Source organism: Trichomycterus rosablanca, chromosome 23 (genome assembly GCF_030014385.1).
Source record: "Trichomycterus rosablanca isolate fTriRos1 chromosome 23, fTriRos1.hap1, whole genome shotgun sequence".
Taxonomy (NCBI): Eukaryota; Metazoa; Chordata; class Actinopteri; order Siluriformes; family Trichomycteridae; genus Trichomycterus; species Trichomycterus rosablanca.
Genome location: NC_086010.1, coordinates 16,753,530 through 16,776,334, shown reverse-complemented (window position 1 = coordinate 16,776,334; position 22,805 = coordinate 16,753,530). Strand labels below are relative to the sequence as shown.

The 22,805-nt window shown below is 44.8% G+C and overlaps 1 protein-coding gene across 2 annotated transcripts in view; it reads right to left on the bottom strand.

Annotated features, from left to right (window-relative positions):
- pde7a (phosphodiesterase 7A) overlaps nucleotides 1-22,475 on the bottom strand; it is a 35,300-nt gene extending 12,825 nt beyond the window's left edge. For both annotated transcript variants that reach the window (XM_062985339.1, XM_062985340.1), the window contains exons 1-2: nucleotides 22,338-22,475; nucleotides 1,510-1,570 (exon numbers count right to left, since the gene is read on the bottom strand). In XM_062985339.1, coding sequence (XP_062841409.1) covers nucleotides 1,510-1,570; nucleotides 22,338-22,475 — 199 coding nt within the window. The remainder of the gene's footprint in view (nucleotides 1-1,509; nucleotides 1,571-22,337) is intronic.
- Nucleotides 22,476-22,805: the final 330 nt, after the last annotated feature.

Below are 22,805 nucleotides of genomic sequence, written 5' to 3'. Positions count from 1 at the left end.
TGAGTTTAAATAAAAGCATTCAAAAGATCTGACAGAATGTACGAAAGGTCTAGTAGAACACGTCACGCATGCAGACGGGAAGAGCCGCACATCAAAAACACCAAACTCGAGCTCCTCGGGCATGCATGAGGAGGGAAGCGGCTGTGGTGAAGAAGCCAGGGGGGTATGCGCATCCCAGTTATTATTATTAGTAATGTTATTCATATAATTATTTGTTTTCATTACTATCATTATTATTATGATTATTGTTATTAATGTTTTTATTGTTGTTGTTATTATTTAAAATTTTATTATTATTATTATTATTATTATTATTATCATCATCATTTTAGATTTTATTGATTTTATTATTAGTTATTTTTATTGATATTATTAATATTATTACCTTTATTATTATTATTATTATATTATTATATTATTTATTGTTATTACTATTATCATTATTATTGTTATAATTATCATCATTAATATTATTATTATTAATATTATTATTGTTATTGTTATCATAAATATTGTTATTGTTATTATTATTCATATCATTATTATTAACATTATTATTGTTATTATTAATATTATTATTATTATTATTAATACTGTTATTATTATTATTATTACTACTATTATTACTATTATTATTACTATTATTATTACTATTAATTATTCTTCTTCTTCTTAATAATATTATTATTATTAATATCATTATTATAAATATTATTATTGTTATAAATATTGTTATTATTATTATTATTATTATTCATATCATTATTATTAACTATTATTATTATTATTATGCTTTTTTCCCCCTACTCAAAACTCCCCGGGTTTCTTTGGCAGCATGACCTTTGACCTCTGCGTCTGAGCTTGTGTTCACCCTCACATGAGACTGTTAGGACTGGTTTATCCGTCACGGCTCACAGTAAAAGCAGCAGCTCGTAAATGTTCAGTTTACCCCAGACTAATGTGAAAGTTAACCGCAACTAAAGAACTACCGCCCATCGTTTCTCCGGTGATACGAACAAGAAAATGGAGAAGCACAAGTTCCAAACTTCAAGTCCCTGTGACACGTGTGACACCAAGTGACCCTGTGAGTGTGTCAAGTGGTTCGGCAGGAAATTCAAGTCTACACGACGATGTCCTTCCTTTAAATTCACTCAATCAGCCCGTGTGTTTTATACACACTCACGGTCAACTAACTCATGTCAAATAATATTCCACTATTTATGCTTAACAGGAACAAGACCAGTCCTGTCAGGATCCTTCACAAGCAGCATCCATTCAAACCACTGAGCCATTCAGGGGTCAAAGGATCACGAGAAGCTGGACGGTATCTGTGCTAATTACACCCACGTTAATCAATTCACATCAGATTTCAAGCAACAGTCCTCAGGGATCATGAGGCTGCGGGGGCTGCATGAACGTCTAACCCTGTTAGTTCGGGTATCCAGGACGCTGTGCTGTGTGTGTGTGTGTGTGTGTGTGTGTGTTTAATTGAATAGAAGTGGTGCTTACCTAGCATACGAATGTAGAGAGCAGTTTGATCAGAGCTGTCGTAGGAGATCGCACCGCGTCTCTGTGGAGGAGAATTCGAGATGAGAATTAAGATTCGAACTTTAGATCCAAAACAAATCGTTCACATTCTAAACCATAAAACATTCGTCTCTGTTATCGGCGGATAAGTTGGGCGGCTACACGGACAACGATTGGCTCGTTTGTAGTTTGGATGCCAAAGGAGATTCCTCATGACTGCTGCAATTACGACCTCTGCTGGCTGATTGATGAGGCTGCATTATAGACAGGGGATAATGGGGATCAGTGTTTGACTCCGTGCGTGATACGGATCTCCATATGAACTCGTCTCACTCACTTTCTTAACCGCTTATCCAATTAGGGTCGCGGGGGGATTGGGTGCTGGAGCCTATCCTAACTTTTCAATGGGCGCAAGGCACACAGTAACACCCTGGACGGGGCGCCAGTCCATCGCAGGGCACACACACACACTCACACACACACATACACCTATAGGGCAATTCAGTGTCTCCAATTAACCCGACTGCATGAAGGCAATCCCAGCATTCACTGCGTCACGACCTTTCTCACAAAAATGACGGATGCATGTGAATGCCGAGCAACCAACGGAGTTCTTTTCAAAGGTGTAATTATGCAAGTGTCATTTATTTGTAAATGTAACCATTTTTGGGACACGGAGGGAGACGTTAGCTGGCGTGCTAGCTGGTTGTGCCACCTCAGCCCGTTGGTTTGAATGGCCTGAGGCTAACTGTGTTAGCATAATAAGCTAGTAAGTAGTGCGTCTAAATAAGCTGCCTTATGAGTTTGATGTCTTAATACGGTCCTCTCTACTTAGGCTGCCTAGGTAGGCAGCAGGCAGCAAGGCAGCTCACTAGGTTTTCACACAGACCCTGTAATTCTCTTTCCATCATTTGCGCTGGTTTTAACACCCTGTGGTTTCAAACACTGTTATAGGAGTTACATAACAAACAAGGAGGAAGTAAAAAGAACCGAAAATCAACAAATGACTCAAATGTGGACGGCGCAGGAGGAAGATGAATGGCATATTTTAAAAGCTCATGACCTGGCGTGCCTCTTTACACACACACACACACACACACACACACACACACACACACACACACACACACGCGTAGAGCTTTTCGAAAGCTGGCCGCGGTTTCCCCAGATGGCACCCAATACAGCGGATGACGTCAATGGACGAGCAATTTGCATACTTGATTTTTAGCCATTATCAGTCCGTCTCTCTCTTCAGGCTCCTCTCGCACACCATTACCAAACAACGGTAAGCCGAAGTGGATTTTCTCCCCGCTGATGAATTTAGCACGACATGTAAATGCGATTCTGCACTCCAGGCGTGGTGCAGCGGAGACAAGGCTGTGACGCAGGAGCTTGACGGGGTCACGGCTTTTTTACACGGTCAAGGCTCCTCGTGCAGTTCCAGTGTAAAAATACGCTGGTCGGTTTACTGGCGATACTGATCAGCCATAACATTAAAATCACCTCCTTGTTTCTATACTCACTGTCCATTTTATCAGCTCCACTTACCATACAGAAGCACTCTGTAGTTCTACAATTAACACTGACATGGTGGTGGTGTGTTAGTGTGTGTTGTGCTGGTATGAGTGGAGTTTTTAAATACCGTGTCCACTCACCGTCCACTCTATTAGACACTCCTACCTAGTCGGTCCACCTTGTAGATGTAAAGTCAGAGACGATCGCTCATCTATCGCTGCTGTTTGAGTCGGTCATCTTCTAGACCATCAGTGGTCACAGGACGCTGCCCACGGGGCGCTGTTGGCTGGATGTTTTTGGTTGGTGGACTATTCTCAGTCCAGCAGCGCTGCTGTGTCTGATCCACTCATACCAGCACAACACACACTAACACACCGCCACCATGTCAGTGTCACTGCAGTGCTGAGAATGATCCACCACCCAAATGATATCTACTCTGTGGTTGTCCTGTGGGGGTCCTGACCATTATAAAACAGCACGAAAGGGAGCTAACAAAGCATGCAGAGAAACAGATGGACTACAGTCAGTAATTGTAGAACTACAAAGCGCTCCTATATGGTAAGTGGAGCTGATAAAATAGATCCGTGAGCCAAAGACCGCTTGTCCATGAGGTCCGTCCACGAACCGCGTATCAGCTCGAACCGGGCACCGCACATTAAAGCCATGCGATATGTGACATGTGACATCACCCGGCTGCCGGGGCAGCCCTTGAGTCATTTCGGCGTCGACTAGCGCCGTGTTTACACACATAACGCGACGTTCGGCGTGTGTGATCGCTAGCAGGGGTGCCAAGAAGAGCGCGGCCATATGGGCCCGAGTGCCGGGCTGGCACGGGCGCAGCTTCGGGCTGGTATCGCTGCTCTGATGCACGTCGGATGGCACCGAAATGCGCAACAGGATCATGTTTACACACTTTGGTTACATTCATGACAGGACCGGTAGTTACTGATTACCCATGATTCATCAGTTCAAGTCATGGACAATTTTGAATCTCCAGTTCACCTCACTTGTTGGAGGAAGCCGGAGCTCCTGGATTCGGAAACCCACACAGACACGGGGAGAACATGCAAACTCCACACAGAAAGGACCCGGACCGCCCCACCTGGGGATCGAACCCAGGACCTTCTTTTTGTGAGGAGACAGTGCTACCCACTGAGCTAAGCATGATTATAACCATTTATAACGGCTATGAGGAATTCATCCCGAGCTTTGAGGACTCTGTTTAAACAGGTTAACCCAACGCCACATTGCAAACCCACATGCCGACGGTCACGCGACGCCCGGGTGCGAAACGCGGGGTGAATTTGCATGGAGGCCAGCGTACAGACACGACCTCAGGAGCTTTATCTGCCAGAACAAAGCCAGTCAAATAAATAACGCAGAAGATGACGCATGCCCAGATATCGCGCGCAGATAGCGGTCCGCTTTTACATACCGGCGCAATTATTGAAATGATTCCCGCTCGGATACCTGGAAGATGCAAAGCGACTTACAAATGAGGCGGAATTCAGACCGAGCGCAGAATCGGAACGCTGACGGCTAAAGCCTAGTGAGTTAGGGAATCAGACGACTGTCATTTTTGGGATCATAAAGAAGTGCACGAGGGAAATGAGGGTCCTTCAGAAACGATTCGTGCAAAACAACGAAAGGAGAGATGCAAAGTGGGGAAGAGGCGCTGCGTCAGCATCCAAGCCGATGGGCCGTGTCCCAAACCACATACTACTTACTACGAAGATTCCCTCACGGTTGGACTACTGCAACTCCCTCCTGGCAGGAGCTCCAATGTCCACTATTAAACCCTTGCAGCTCATTCAAAATGCAGCTGCCCGTCTGGTTTTTAACCAACCCAAACACTGTCACATCACCCCACTGCTGCGTTCTCTTCACTGGCTTCCTGTAGCTGCACGCATTCAGTTTAAAACTCTGATGCTCGCCTACAAAGCCAAAAATGGACCAGCACCGAGCTACCTTCGTGGTCTAATCAAACCCCGCTCTGTACCACGCAACCTCCGAGCCACCAGTCTCGCTCGACTCGATCCTCCACCCAGGACTAGAGGAAGACGAGCATCAAGGCTCTTCTCTGTACTGGCACCCTAAGTGGTGGAACGAACTTCCTCTGTCTGTCCGAACATCTGAGTCTCTTGCTGTCTTTAAAAAACGATTAAAAACCCACCTTTTAAATGTAAATGAAATGTGCTTAAAATAGTAACTTTGATGATTGTACTTTAAATCTTGTATACTAGTTCTCACACCAATTGGATGCGTTTAATTAAGGGAAGGTTTTCTCTTTGGTAGTCTTTGATTGTCAATTGTCGTCGCTGTACGTATTTAGAACGATCAGTTAGTATATGTTTGATGGCAAATGCCAGAGTGGAGGAGCTTCATAAGTGGCCAATTTTTTAAAGTGCCTGTAAGGGAGCTCAGGTAACGTAGTGGTAAAACACACTAGCACACCAGATCTGACATCTCGAACTCCTCGTTCGAATCCCAGCTCTGCTACCGGCAGGCTGGGCGCCTACACGGACAATGATTGGCTCATTCGCAGGGAGGGTGATGCAATTACGACCTCTGCTGGCTGATCGGTGGCGCTGCACAGGGACGAAGGATAGTGGGATCAGCGCGTGACTCTCCGTACGAGAGACTGAGCCCCATAAGAGCCCACACTGTGCAGGTGAAAAGATGCAGTCGGCTACTGCGCACGTGTCGGAGGGGACGCGTGTGTTAGTCTCGGCTCTCCTCGATCAGAGTGGAGGTCGACATCAATAAAGAGGAAGCGTAATACTATCGGGTGGATCAGGGGAAAATTGGGGGTGTTTTCTGGACTAACACACGCCCCCTCCGACACGTGTGCATTAGCCGACTGCATCTTTTCACCTGCACTATGTGGGTTCATATGGGGCTCAGTCTCGCTCACGGAGAGTCACGCACTGATCTCCATTATCCCTCGTCTCTGTGCAGCGCCACGATCAGCCAGCAGAGGTCGTAATCGCATCAGTTGTCGTCCAGCTCCAGCATCCTAATGTTTGAATACGGGCTCACTTACTGTCTTAACCGCTTATCCAATCAGGGTCGTGGGGTGCTGGAGCCTATCCCAGCTTTTCAATGGGCGCAAGGCACACAGTAACACCCTGGACGGGGTGCCAGTCCATCACAGGGCAGACACACATGCCCTATAAGGCAATTCAGTGTCTCCAATTAACCTGACTGCATGTTTTTGGACTGTGGGAGGACCCAGAGAACATGTAAACTCCAAACTGCCTCACCTGGGGATCGAACCCAAGACCTTCTTGCTGTGAGGTGATAGTGCTACCCACTTAGCTTCTCCAAGGTGACTGCTATGGCTGAACACGAGGCGAGTCAGCGTGAGACTCGTGGGGATCCTCTGTGGCACCGAGTTACCGACCGCAAGGCTTCGAAAGTCTCTGTAGGGCGACCCGGCAGCGCCGGACAAACCCCCGGACTTCCAACAAACCTCAAACACGAGCGCAGACGCTGCGGGGACTGAGCGGTCTGTCCGATCTCCGCGAGGGCGGTCAGCCTGGGACGGCGGGACCTACCTTGGAGAGGATCCATCTGACGAGAAGGCCAATTACAGAGCAGATCAGAGCTATTCCCATTGGACCTCGCAGACACTGCTGACCATAGTCTGTGCGCCACGGTGTGTGTGCGAACGAGGTTTAAGCTCAAGGCCCAGACTGGGTGCGTGCTCAGCTCGGTGCAGCTGTCCTAGCCGCGCTGCAGTCACCTGACCGCCAAATCATGGGATAGGCGCCATCCGGAGACGCAGACATACACAAACCAGCTGCTCATGATAGCCCTGAACACCTCTCGTAATCCCCACCCCTGCACACACACACACACACACACACACATCTACACGAGGATACACTAACCCCCCCACCCCACCGGGCTCCTAGCGACAGCCTGTAAGAGAGCCGGGTTCACTGACACACGGAGCGGGAGGGGCGCGGAGGATTCCTTATCAGCACGGTCGGAGTGCGTTCGCTAAATGCAACACAGCCGGCGGGGGTCGAGAAATGGATTTCGCTACAGGTTAGATTTTACCAGAAGGCCTGGCTTGCGGTCAGCATTCCGATTCATCCCAAAAGTGTTCAGGGTTTGAGGTCAGGGCTCTGTCCGAGCCACTGAACTGCCTTCACTTCAAGGAGTGCGTTAGCTAAATGAGACCCAGCCGGCAGCCGACCACTTCACGACAGAGCGGTCGGGTGGTCGAGAATCGGGAAGCGGTCAGCATTCCGATTCATCCCTAAGGTGTTCAGGGTTTGAGGTCGGGGCTCTGTCCAGGGCACTGAACTTCCGGCGGTCAGATGGTCAAGAATCGAGAAGCGGTCAGCATTCCGATTCATCCCAAAGGTGTTAAGTGGTTTTATGGTCAGGGCTCTGTCCGGGTTACTGGACTTCATTCACTTTAAGGAGTGCGTTAGCTAAATGAAACACAACCGGCAGCCGACCACTTCACGACTGAGCGGTCAGGTGGTCAAGAATTGGGAAGCGGTCAGCATTCCGATTCATCCCAAAGGTGTTCAGGGTTTGAGGTCAGGGCTCTGTCCGGGCTACTGGACTCCCGTCACTTTAAGGAGTGTGTTAGCTAAATGAAACACAGCCAGCGGCTAACCGATTTACGACAAAGCGGTCAGGTGGTCGAGAATCGGTAAGCGGTCAGCATTCCGATTCAGCCCAAAGGTGTTCAGGGTTTGAGGTCAGGGTTCTGTCCGGGTAACTGGACTTCGTTCACTTCAGGGAGTGTGTTAGCTAAATGAAACACAGCCGGCAGCCGACCACTTCACGACAGAGCGGTCAGGTGGTCGAGAATCGGCCAGAAATCGGCCAGTCAGTCAGAAAGCGTAGGATTTCACTGCAGGTTGGACTTTACAAGAAGGCCTGGCATGCGGTCAGCATTCCGATTCATCCCAAAGGTGTTAAGGGTTTGAAGTCAGGGCTCTGTCTGGGCTACTGGACTTCCTTCACTTCAGGGAGTGTGTTAGCTAAATGAAACACAGCCGGCAGCCGACCACTTCATGACAGAGCGGTCAGGTAGTCAAGAATCGGGAAGCGGTAAGCATTCCGATCCATCCCAAAAGTATTCAGGGTTTAGGGGCAGGGCTCTATCTGGGTTACTGGACTTCCGTCACTTTAAGGAGTGTGTTAGCTAAATGAAACACAGCCGGCAGCCGACCACTTCACATCCCGATTCTTCACCACCTGACCGCTCTGTTCTGGTCAGCCTGAAAGCGTAGGGTTTCACTGCAGGCTTGTGGTCAGCATTCCGATCCATCCCAAAAGTGTTCCTTCATTGTAAGGTCTTTTTAGACCTTGGTTTGTTCATCTGTTTGACCCTCATTCCAAGGTGTCCACATACATCTGACCATCGAGTGTCCTCTCTTTGATTTCTCTCTGATACGCTCCGATTTTATGAATAATCCCATTTCAAAAACAGGTGCGAATCAAACCCGCCCCCGCCGACTAAATTAGGCTCCTCATAGCGCTGACATCACCGCACATGTCTGTGACGGAGCGTTTCCAAAATTAGCCCGGTGGCTCGCTAAAATAAACCGTAAACACTCCGCCGCGGCGCTAAAAGACACGCCAGACTTCTCCCGGCTCGTCACGTGACCCGCCACGCGAAGACCACAAGCTCATGACTATTCAGGAGCCTTCTGTTACATCCGAGGCCCACCTGAGCCATCCGGCGCCTCTGCGGGTCATCTAACGGTATCCGGGTTAAGGTGCGTACAGGTGGCGCGGCACTCCAGCGCTCTAACTCGTCACCACCGAGATCTCAAGCGTTCGGGTACGAATCACGGCTGTGCTATCGACCAGGCTGGGAGTCCAACAGGCCCACTTGTCCGTGCCTGACGGACGGGGTCGAACAAAGTACCTCACTGCTGCTGTGAATGACTTTGCTGGACAGTCCAGGTGTCTGCACGAGAGGTGGAAAATCCTCCAATAGGCAGACAGCAAACGACAAAAAACTCCCTTTCAAAGAGGTCTGTCTGAAAACCTAGTGAGCTGCCTTGCTGCCTACTGCCTACCTAGGCAGCCTAAGTAGAGAGATGCGCGGCACTCCAGTGCTCTAACTCGTCACCACCGAGAACGAATCACGGCTGTGCTATCGACCAGGCTGGGAGTCCAACAGGCACACTTGTCCGTGCCTGATGGAGATGGGTCTGTCTGAAAACCCTGTGAGCTGCCTTGCTGCCTACCTAGGCAGCCTAAGTAGAGAGATTTCTAATAAGACAGAACTCTTTTAAGCATTTTAAGGTGGCTAAAAATTTAGACATGCCTTCTTCTCAGGAGTGTAGGATGACGTCAAATGCATCTATGTAGAGGTGTCGTAAAATCAGACGAGATCTTTTTTTTTGATCTCATACGTGTGACTGACGGATCTTACACGAGCACCGAAATCCCTCAAAACACGTTCACAACGTTTAATTACGGTCAGTTCATCCGCGCCTCTGACCGCTTCTCCCTCCTGTTTTATAGCGGCCGCACGAAGAGGAAGAGGATTCGTGACCGTTGAGAACCAAAAGAGGAAGTCCGAGCGATTCCCGTTCACCCTGGGCTCCGGAGTCGACCGGACGTTCCTGTTTGCATCGGAGATTCACCCGCGTGAATTAAAAAAGCATTTCTGACATCTGGCACTGACCTGGGGTGAAAAAGGGAGCGGGACGGGATGTAGTTTCTCCCTGAAACAGCGACTCCTACCCTCCGGGCGAGAACAGAGAACGGTCTGGTTCTCCGTGTGCCGAGGACATTGGTAGGAACATAGAGGTCATCTGAGGTCAGTCCCACCACCTGTACCACAGTCTGATGAACCGTATCACGTCTGGCATTTAGCACACGCCCGTATCCAAAGCGACTTGCAGTTATGATTAAATACAATTCAAGCAACACAGTTGGGGCTTGAACCAGCAACCTTCAAATTACTAGTCCAGTACCTTAAACGCTGAAATAGCCGTAGCGACTTACTGTTGTGACGTATTTAAGCATCTTGCTCATATTTAAGGGCCTTGCTCAGGGGCCCAACAGTGGCAGTGTTGGGGCTTGAACCAGCAACCTTCTGATTACTAGTCCAGTACCTTAACCGCTGAGCTAGCCGTAGCAAGTCAAAGAGACATACTGAGGATTGAGGGCCTTGCTCAGGGGCCCAACAGTGGCTCTGTGTCACTCCCCTAAAACATAGCAAGCCAAAGATACTTACTGTTGTGACTGAGTACAATTTAAGCCTCTGAGTGTTAAGGGCCTTGCTCAGGGGCCCAACAATGGAAATCTGGAAGTGGTGGGGCTTAAACCCAGCAACCTTTTGATTACTAGTCCAGTACCTTAACCTCTGAGCTACCGCTGCTCTAAGCGACTTGCAGTTATGACTGAATAAAGTTCAAGCAGTTGAGGGTTAAGGGCCTTGCTCAGAGGCCCAACAGTGGCAATGTTGGGGCTTGAACCAGCAACCTTTTGATTACTAGTCCAGTACCTTAACCTCTGAGCTACCGCTGCTCTAAGCGACTTGCAGTTATGACTGAATAAAGTTCAAGCAGTTGAGGGTTAAGGGCCTTGCTCAGAGGCCCAACAGTGGCAATGTTGGGGCTTGAACCAGCAACCTTTTGATTACTAGTCCAGTACCTTAACCTCTGAGCTACCGCTGCTCTAAGCGACTTGCAGTTATGACTGAATAAAGTTCAAGCAGTTGAGGGTTAAGGGCCTTGCTCAGAGGCCCAACAGTGGCAATGTTGGGGCTTGAACCAGCAACCTTCTGATTACTAGTCCAGTACCTTAACTGCTAAGTTACCGCTGCCCTAAAACATAGCAAGCCAAAGAGATTTACTGTTGTGACCTAGTACAATTCAAGCATCTGATAATTCAGGGCCTTGCTCCGGGGCCCCAACAGTGGCAATCTGGAAGTGTTGGGGCTTGAACCGGCAATCTTCTGATTACTAGTCCAGTACCTTAACTGCTAAGCTACCAGTGCCCTAAAACATAGCAAGCCAAAGAGATTTACTGTTGTGACCTAGAACAATATAAACATCTGAGGATTAAGGGCCTTGCTCAGGGGCCAAACAGTGGCAATCTGGAAGTGTTGGGGCTTGAACCGGCAACCCTCTGATTACTAGTCCAGTACCTTAACCACTGAGCTACCAGTGCCAAAGAGACCTACTGTTGTGAGTTGTTCAATTTAGGCATCTGAGGATTAAGGGCCTTGCTCAGGGGCCCAACAGTGGCTGTGTGTGTAGCAAGCCAAAGAGACTCACTCGCAGTATCTGGGTTATATTTCAAAACAAGCCAATCACACACACACACACACACACACACACACACACACACACACACACACACACACACACACACACACACACACACACACACACACACACACACACACCTTGTGAAACCCTCAACAGCTCGTTTAGCATTCTTACCACATCCTGAAACTACGTCAATCCAACAGCTCGGCATGAAACCCTTATCGCCTCAGCCAAGATAAACAAAGTAAAAAAAAAAGAAAAAAGAACAGCCTCCGAAAGACGCGCGAGGTCGCCGCCAACCAGCCGAGCCCGCGTCCGATCTCTGACGTTTCAGACTTCCTACGAACGCACCGCGATAGAGCCCGGCGCTGGTTATCCGTCGGCGTGCGGTGGACGATAACTGTGGACGTAAGAAGGACAAACGCAATGAAGACGATCGTACAGGGCTGCAGGCGCACGCGGGTCACACGTCTGGTGGCGTTCCCCTGAACGTTCCCTGCAGACCCTGCAGACTATCACACGTGCCCTCCGACACCATAGCAACCAGACAGGAGCCAGACCTAAAACACTTGATACGTCTTATGAGTCGTTCAAAGAGTCAAAAAGAGACAAAATGATTCAACATGTGAAATCAGTTCTAGCTAATGCATACGTCTAATGAGTCGTTCAAAGAGTCAAGAAAAATGATTCAACACATGAAATCACTCACTCACTTTCTTAACCGCTTATCCACTCAGGGTCGGGGGGGGGGGGGGGGGTCGGTGCTGTAGCCTATCCCAGCTTTTCAATGGGCGCAAGGCACACAGTAACACCTTGGACAGGGTGCCAGTCCATCGCAGGGCAGACACACACACACACCCATTCACCTATAGGGCGATTCACTGTCTCCAATTAAACTGACTGCATAGGTTTTTTTTTTACTGTGGGAGGAAACCGGAGGCCCCGGAGGAAACCCATGTAGACACGGGGAGAACATGCAAACTCTGCATAGAAAGGACCCGGACCGCCCCACCTGGGGATAACACCCAGGACCTACTTGCTGTGAGGCGACAGTGCTACCCACCGAGCCGCCCCATGTGAAATCAGTTCAAGAGACAAACAAAATGATTCAACACGTAAAATCAGTTTTAGCTAATGTATACGTCTAATGAGTCGTTCAAAGAGTCAAGCAAAATGATTCAACACGTGAAATCAGTTCTAGCTAATGTATACGTCTAATGAGTCGTTCAAAGAGTCAAGCAAAATGATTCAACACGTGAAATCAAAATGATTCAACACATAAAATCAGTTCTAGCTAATGTATACGTCTAATGAGTCGTTCAAAGAGTCAAGCAAAACGATTCAACGCGTGAAATCAGTTCTAGCTAATACAGGGTTTTTCAAACCTTTGGGTGGGTCGCGAGCCAAAAAATGTGGAGGCTTTACGTGACATCTTGTAAACCACAGTGGGACCAGATCACTACCATTTATATTTATTAATTATATTTTGTTTTCTGTTTTGTTTTGATGCAGCATTTGTGCTGCCTGGGTCACGTAAAAATCCTGGACAAAATGTGGGTCACTTGAACTCTGATCTAAACGACTCCTTTATGCTTTCTGAGCAAAAACGAGGACCTCGAGTGAACAAAAAACACCCCCCCACAAACACACACCCCAACACAAGTCATTCTTCTTCACAAAACGTTCCTGTTTAGGGGGAAAACGAGTGGGAGAGCGGGGCGGCCGAGCGCCGGAACAATAGTAGTGAAACAGCCTGACGGTTTAACGACGGGAGGAAGAAAAGACGAGTGAAAGCAAAGCGAGAGGACGAGAATCTGAATGTGTTGGGACCATCTGTGATGCTGGAAGGAACCCAGATTCCTTCCCCTAAATCCCGCGTGTTTGAGCGCCTGGCTCTGCACCCGTGCGCTATCGGCCCGCGCGAACACTGTGAAGCGACGGCCTGTTCGCTAACAAACACTGCAACGCTCTCTCACACTTTATGGCTGCACACACACACACACTTTATGACCGTGCAGTCGAGGAAACGATGTTTGCCAAAAAAAAAAAGCAAACTGCACCCCCTGAACTGCGCTCGCTGGTTTCTTTCAGGATGGCGTTTCGTGCTCGTCACCGGGTGTGTGAGGTTCAGATCAGAATCAGATCAAACCTTCATATCAGATGTGCAGATCATGTACAGGCAGTTCCGCTCAAAATGCCAATGCAGACCGACTGGCACTGCGTAAAAAAGTATGTTATTCTAACTATATATATACGTATATACACACACACACACACATACACACACACATACACACATATATATACATACAGTGTATCACAAAAGTGAGTACACCCCTCACATTTCTGCAGATATTTAAGTATATCTTTTCATGGGACAACACTGACAAAATGACACTTTGACGCAATGAAAAGTAGTCTGTGTGCAGCTTATATAACAGTGTAAATTTATTCTTCCCTCAAAATAACTCAATATACAGCCATTAATGTCTAAACCACCGGCAACAAAAGTGAGTACACCCCTAAGAGACTACACCCCTAAATGTCCAAATTGAGCACTGCTTGTCATTTTCCCTCCAAAATGTCATGTGACTCGTTAGTGTTACTAGGTCTCAGGTGTGCATAGGAAGCAGGTGTGTTCAATGTAGTAAAAGAGCAGGGTCCACTCAGAACAGACCTCGCGTTGGTCGTCCAAAGAAGCTGAGTGCACGTGCTCAGCGTCACATCCAACTGCTGTCTTTGAAAGATAGGCGCAGGAGTGCTGTCAGCATTGCTGCAGAGATTGAAAAGGTGGGGGGTCAGCCTGTCAGTGCTCAGACCATACGCCGCACACTACATCAAATTGGTCTGCATGGCTGTCACCCCAGAAGGAAGCCTCTTCTGAAGTCTCTACACAAGAAAGCCCGCAAACAGTTTGCTGAAGACATGTCAACAAAGGACATGGATTACTGGAACCATGTCCTATGGTCTGATGAGACCAAGATTCATTTGTTTGGTTCAGATGGTCTCAAGCATGTGTGGCGGCAATCAGGTGAGGAGTACAAAGATAAGCCTACAGTCAAGCATGGTGGTGGGAATGCCATGGTCTGGGGCTGCATGAGTGCAGCAGGTGTTGGGGAGTTACATTTCATTGAGGGACACATGAACTCCAATATGTACTGTGAAATACTGAAGCAGAGCATGATCCCCTCCCTCCGGAAACTGGGTCGCAGGGCAGTGTTCCAGCATGATAATGACCCCAAACACACCTCTAAGACGACCACTGCTTTATTGAAGAGGCTGAGGGTAAAGGTGATGGACTGGCCAAGCATGTCTCCAGACCTAAACCCAATAGAACATCTTTGGGGCATCCTCAAGCGGAAGGTGGAGGAGCGCAAAGTCTCGAATATCCGCCAGCTCCGTGATGTCGTCATGGAGGAGTGGAAAAGCATTCCAGTGGCAACCTGTGAAGCTCTGGTAAACTCCATTCCCAGGAGAGTTAAGGCAGTTCTGGGAAATAATGGTGGCCACACAAAATATTGACACTTCAGGAACTTTCACTAAGGGGTGTACTCACTTTTGTTGCCGGTGGTTTAGACATTAATGGCTGTATATTGAGTTACTTTGAGGGAAGAATACATTTACACTGTTATATAAGCTGCACACAGACTACTTTTCATTGTGTCAAAGTGTCATTTTGTCAGTGTTGTCCCATGAAAAGATATACTTAAATATCTGCAGAAATGTGAGGGGTGTACTCACTTTTGTGATACACTGTACATATATACGCTCTGTTCGAAAACCTAGTGATCTCTCTACATAAATGCATTTTACGTCATCCTACACTCCCGAGAACAAGGCATGTCTGAATCCTTAGATACCCAAAATGCTGCCTACTAAGGTGCCTTAATTCTGAGCGATAATCTGACTGAATAACAAGTGAGCGTCCGATCATTTTTATCAACCGCTTCAATCAGATCAGGGACATGGCGGTTCCAAATTCCCCGGGAAACAGGAATACCCTGGACAGGGTGCCCGTCCATCACAGAGCTTTGTACCCAATACAAACAGCATTCCAGACATAGTCAATCATGTCTGTGTAGACTCCCAGTTCTCAGTGTTGATGAGCTGCACCACCCATCATATCCAAACGATATCCAAAAACATATCCTTTATTTCAGTACACCATGATGCTTAGTAATAATCATGTCTGTTAATGAGATTATTTTGTCCCGTCGCGGCATCGTCACAGAAACGGACTCCGCTCGAACCTTTGAACCCAAGCTCGACAACTTACACCACACCGCAAACCTGGTCTTCTCTTCACCCTGGTAAATTCCAAAGCTCCAACCTAAGCCGCTCTAGGAGACCGGCCAGTGCAAATCGAATGCACCTCGTCCGGCTAATTACGGGACAGACTGGACGTCTTAGTCGAGCCTGTCGGACTTCGGTCGGAGCTGAACTCTGCGGGCTGGTAGCTGTCTGAAAAAATTTGTTTATATATAATATTTGCTATCGTTAATGACTTTATTTCTTTAGTTAGACATGTTGTCGAGCTGCAGAGAAGAACACGGATGAAGATTTTCGTCTTTAAGACCGTCGCTGGATGTTCTAGGTTTACATTCAACCGTTAAGGTAGCTGTGCTGTTTATTATCATTCAATTTACGAGTGTAATTTAATGACGTACGGCCATCACTGATAATCAAAACACTTCATTTAACAAGAAACGACGGGAAACGAACCAACAATGGTCCGAAAACTCCCATCCAGTCCCACCTCACCCAGGTATCAGATGTAATTACCGCATTCCTGAGTCACAGCTGAATCAGAAGGGCTGTGATGACGTAGCGCTTACGGAAAACGACCACAGCGGGACGGGCACTTTCTCACAACAATTCCCTGAAACGCACGGCTTACGTACGACGAGAGCGCAAACGCCCGGGCTGGTCTGGGCTTGAACCCAGGGCTGAGTCCAACATTCCGCACAGGCATGAAATTCCAGCCCAGAGTCTTTTATTCACGGGCCAGAACGCGGCGTGTCATATTTGACCTACATTCCCGAATGCTTCAAAACAAGAGCGGTGACGCTTGATGGATTTTTGCTTTTGACCGGCATTTCTGATCGCATGGGTGGAGGGATTTGAGAGGCACAATAAACAGGCAGCTGGGTTCCAGGGTGCGTTAAAAATTAAGACAGATCCAGTACTTATGCCTAATCCTTGCCACTTGCGTGGGGCAAAACTGTTTAATTTTCAGCTCCGACCTGCTGCTGGTTGAGAGTCAAGAACCAGCAATTTCATCACTATGACAACCATGATCATTTTTGGTATTTCATTTTAAGCATATTGCCAATGACCACCAATAATGAGGTCTTCAGTTCCTTGCCAACTACCAGTCTTTTGGAACCATTGTTGGGTCATTTCCTGTAATTTCCCGTTATATAAAGCATTTTGCTAATCAGTAAGGGTCAGGATAAACCCGTAGACTAGTTAACACTGTCACTGTTAACCAGTGCCAAAGAAATTGGCAAAATTTGCATCTCTAATGGCCATGATATTATTACATGTCTGAATTTCAGAGCTAACGCGTGCTTTCTCCAGAGCTGCAACATAACTGGGCAGATTGAGATGCTTAACGGGAATTTACCACAGCAACAACTCCATCTCTCACATCACTGTGGTGGGTTTTTGGCTCACTCCCACATACAAATGTGCTTTTTTTTGAGCCACTAGGAATGGTTTTAAGCATGTAGTATGTCCAACAAGCTCAGATCAGGTGTCTAAATACTTTTGGCCACTGAAAACATGGGTCTATTAAAGGTCCAAGATTAGACTTTGCATAAGCCACCTATAAACCTTCAACAAATTCAACATATATGAATGAATTTCAGTTGACAGACTGATGACTGGACATTCCTCTTCAGGATTTGCTGGTAGAGAGCAGAATTTAAGGTTCAGCCCCAAAGCTGTGTTAGCCATAGTAGCTTTACTCCAGATTCTGAACTGTTCTAGGAAAGAGATATGAGAGGTGATTAAAATACAGTATATTAGTATTATATATAAAAGGGTCACAATGGCACTTTTGAGGCTCTGAGACTTCAGTGAACCACAGCGAGAGCCATTTACTTCAACACTTAGATGAACATCAAAGTATTATTAGAAATCCTATGGACCAGTGTCTTTCAAAAGCTCCCTTTTCTAATATACAGTCCACCAAACCTTATTCCAAAACGTCTAGGGTAAAGAAGGTTGAGTTTTTTTTTTATGTTTTTAAATGTAAAATCTCATATGGATACCATTTCTCCCCAGTATCTTCTAATAAGTTAATAACTAACCTAACTACATCATATTTAAAGTGCAGTTTCTTTATTTGTATCTAGGTGTTAAAGTAAATGGTTCTCGCTGTGGTTCACTGAAGTCCCAGAGACTCAGAAATGCCATTGTGAGCCTTGTATATATAATACTAATATATTTAATCACCTTCTCTAATACCTCATCCAGAACTTTTTAGTACTTATGATCACCACATATTCATCAACTTTTCAGACTACTTCACATGGCCAAAAGTATGTAGACACCAGCCCTATGCCTGTAGGGCTATAACGATCAGAGGATTTTGTATGTCTGTGGGGAATTCGCGCCCATTCACTCAACAGTTGTTGTTATGTTCCAATTCATCCCAGAGGTGTTTAATAAGGTTGAGGTCAGGCCTTTTTGCTGGTCACTAAAGCTCCTTGAAACCAAACTTAAGCCATCTTTGAGTCTATGGACCTCGCCATGCTATAACAGCAAAGAGCCTTCCTCATACCGTCACCACAATGTTAAGAGCATATAATTTATTCTATATAACTGACACTTAACAATGGGTGAGTCTGGAACACCTGAACTTAATAATTAGGAGTGTACGCATTATTCACAGCTCATGGATTTCACACAGTCAGATCTCAACATTTAATCTGGCATTAAATTCAGCTCCCGTATGAGCCAAGAGTGTCCAAACATCCAAGTATCCGAGTCGACTGCGACGCTATGACCTCCGAAACGTTTGTTTGGCCGGCTCCGCTAGAAACAGACTGAAGTAAACATGCCTGTGACGCCTCGCGATTGATGTTATTTACAAACTCGGAGGAAAAGATAACAGACCGGGCCGACTGTGAAGATTAGGGCTTCGGAAGTACACTGAGTATAAACAGATCCTAAGACTACAGTGTAAACCCCAGTGTTTAAGATCGGGTTTGAATACTAGATTATTAACACCGTGTTATAAATCTGAGAGTACCTTCCCAGGTCTTTGTAGGTATTTTAAATTACTTACTTTATTGATGTATGCAAATATAATATAATAATATAAAGGCAAGTTTGTGGAATAATTACAAACTCAATGTATGAAGCTTTTCACAAGTGACGCTTTTATGATTGGGTGTAAAATGAACCTCATTTATGAGCAAGGATGTGGGTCAGGGTTCTGCACTTTGCCAAATACAAAAACTGTGCAAGTGACTAGACTATCGATTTAAGAACCTTTTTCAATGCAAAAATGCAAAGAGTTAAAGGATTTTACCATCTACAGTCCATAACATTATTGAATGGTTCAGTTTAGAGTCTAGAAAAATCTCAATCAGTTGTTTTTACTGCATTTTTCTGGAAATGAGGTTTGTAAATGCAATGAGCAGTATAAACGCTATAAACACAGCATCTACCTGGACTTAAACCAAAAACTATAAAGCACAGTGGGTGTAAACACTAGAACATAAACATGATGTGATAACCCCAGTAAAACTATACTGCCATTGTATCGTCTAACCACAGTTAAATCGATTTAAGAACATTTCCCAATGCAAAATTGCAAAAAGTTAAAGGATTTTACCATCTACAGTCCATAACATTATCAAATGGTTCAGTTTAGAGTCTAGAAAATTTTCCCGAAAGTCAATATCACATGCATGGGATTCCTCAGATGGTACTGTACTGTATTACAAATCCTATTCAATGAATCTAAACAATCCGTTGTTTTTACCACATTATACAAAAATATCCCAATTTTTCTGGAAATGGGGTTTGTAAATGCAGTGAGCAATATAAACACTATAAACACTAAACACACAGCATCAACTACCTGGACTTAAACCAAAAACTATAAAGCACAGTGGGTGTAAACACTAGAACAAACATGATGTGATAACACCAGTAAAACTATACTGCCACTGTATCGTCTGGCCACAGTTAAATCCAGGGTGTAAAACAGTAAAAGGCTGGCAGTGTAAACACAAAATGTAAAATACAGAAGCGTGAACCTCTTATACGAACACAGTTTGAACCCTAGTAGTGTTGGCAGTCGAAGTGACACACAATGAATCCTAAATTACAAACACACAGATGGAATTAACGGGTGGTAGGACTACAAACCCAGCCGTCAATGGCAAACATTAAACCCAATACCATAACAAGTATACATTTTAGTACAATAGATCTTAAAATACACATAAAATCTAGTTTACACAAGTATAATGCCAAAAATAAACCTCACAGTGTGAGATGCAGGAAACACCCGTTATACGCTATAAATGAGCATAAATCCCAGTAGTGTAAAGTCCAAAGAAACTGGAATAGTCCTACTGAACTCACACACAGCAGCAGGGTAAAGGATTAATCCCTAAACTTAAATTAGTGATGAGTATAAACTGAAATAATATAAAGTGTTAGCTACAGAATATCAACAGAATGAATCCCTGGTGTAAATACAGCCGAATTTAAAGCACTAAAAGCTCATTTTACTCCAATCAATGTAAACTTTATAATATATAAACAAATAAATAAGTCTTAAATTATAAAACTGTGTTTTAATACTTCAGAACTGGAAAGCTGTAACTTAGCTACATGGCTACATGAAGCTAATGTTACAGATGGAACAAATTCCTGTCAGAATGAACTGAGCTAAAATAAATAGCACATTAATCTTATTAAGTTGTGAGTAAACAAGAATGTTTTTGTGTTTAGGAGTGAGAACATTAACTCAAAATGTGTAATAGTAACTGTTTAGTTTAATGAGTTTTATTTTTTATCTCAGTTTTTTCTCAGAAGGAAGTAGGATGTGCAATGTTACAGCTTTGGTTGAAGCTAACATACATTAGCAGCCACCTAAACACCTTAAACACACTAAAAACTCCAAAAAATATAAACAATGTAAAACAAATAAAACATTAAAAATAATAAGCTAGGATTCAAATCAGTAATAATCAACTCTTGGTAGTATAATGGCAAAATAGAACTATTCATTTCTGGCAAAAGAGTTTCAGAAACTAGCATATGAAAATGCTAAATAATGTAAACAGTCTGAAACGAGCATTTATGTAGTGTAAATGCTACATAATAAAAATACATGTGTAAATACTGTACAATAAATCCTGGTAGGGTCTACATTACTGTAAAAACTGTACACCCCAAAATATAAACACTGAATCTGAACTCTGAATATGTAAAGGATAAACAACTAAACTGACGTAGTGTTAACCACTGAATATGACCACAAACTTTAAAGAATATACACCAGCACTATATATATATCAATCTAAATGTCCAGTAGTACATGCAGTCGTAACCCAAACTTGTAACCTTGGTATATAATGGAGTAATGTATACATTTATAAATATAAGAATACAGTATTAATCAGGTCTGAGTTGAACCTAATAAACACTGTACCTGTTAGTGACATGTGTGCTCAGTATCCCAAGCGTTACATTTATAAACCCTAAATTTAATGTACAAAGTGTGTCAGTCACTGGTAATGTGAACACACATACACACAAAGCATAAACCAGTAACCTGTTTAAACCAAGTATGAAATGAATCAGATGTGGTCAGTTTACACAGGCCTATAGATAAGAGTGTGAACCTGGACATGTGAGCTGCACATAATCAACCGCAGCAGTGTACACACACACACACACACACACACACACACACACACACACACACACACACACACAGACACACAGACACACAGACACAGACACACAGAGAGAGGAATCCAGTGTATTTAAAAGTACGTTTGGGAACGTGTTTGGGAACCGGCCTGTCCAGAGGCAAGACCGGTAACTGATAACATACTTTCAGTGAACAATGTGAACACTGAGTCCGGATTAAATAAATCCAAGTAAATAAAAGTAGAATGTGTCATCGTAAAGCCAAAAAATTGTAATCTTGGTATAGAGTGGAGTAATGTAAATATTAGAATACAGTATTAATCAGGTGTGAACTGAATCTAATAAACACTGTATCTGTAAGTGACAGTTAAGTTCAGTATACCAAGCTTTACATTTATAAACCCTAAATTGAATGTACAAAGTGTGTCAGTCACTGGTAATGTGAACACACACATACAGTATAGAATGCAGTAATGTAAATATCAGAACAATATGAATCAGGTGTGAATTGAATCTAATAAACACTGTATCTGTAAGTGACAGTTAAGCTCAGTATACCAAGGTTTACATTTATAAACCCTAAATTTACATTACATTTTCAGCATTTAGCAGACACCTTTATCCAAAGCGACATACAGTACAGTTACAGTATACAGTCTGAGCAATTGAGGGTTAAGGGCCTTGCTCAAGGGCCCAACAGCAGCGACCTGGCAGTGGTGGGGCTTGAACCAGTGATCTTCTGATTACTAGTCCAGTACCCTAATCACACTGGTAATGTGAACACACTCTATGTCTATATCTATATCTAATATCTATATCTATATATATATATATATATATATATATATATATATATATATATATATATATATATATATATATATATATATATATATATATACACACACATACATACATACATACATACATTACATACATTACATACATACACACACACACACACACACACACACACACACACAAGTGAGCTGTTGGATCAACTGTGATCAGCTTTACCAGGCCTATAGATAAGAGTGTGAACCTGGACATGTGAGCTGCACATAATGAACCGCAGCAGTGTAAACACACACACACACACCGCATTTAAAAGCGGATTGTTTGCTTCTGTACCTGAGCAAGCTGGCGCGGATCCGGAGCGCCGAACAGAGAGGAGCTGGAGCTGAAACTGATGGCTCCTCTCCGGCTCAGCACGTGTTTGGGAACCGGCCTGTCCAGAGGCAAGACCGGTAACTGATAACATACTTCCATTGAACAATGTGAACGCCGGATCCGGATCAAAAAAATCCAAGTTAAGTAACAAAACAAAACAAACTAAAGTGGATAATAAGAATCGATCGTTAAAAGGAACTTGATTGCGAGTGTAGAACAGGCTTGGATTTGTTGTTTTTGTTTTTCAGGACAGACAGGAGAGCTTTACAAGGCGAAGCGCTTCTTCATTTTGTTGGGTTCGCTGTGAGAGAGGCGCACACACCCCGCTGGTGCTGTCCGTGTTCGCCCGCACTCGCGTTTTATTCCTTCTCTGGGTTGTTCGGGCACACCGGGCCCTCCTGACACCGAGGCCTGGATCTTTATAGTATC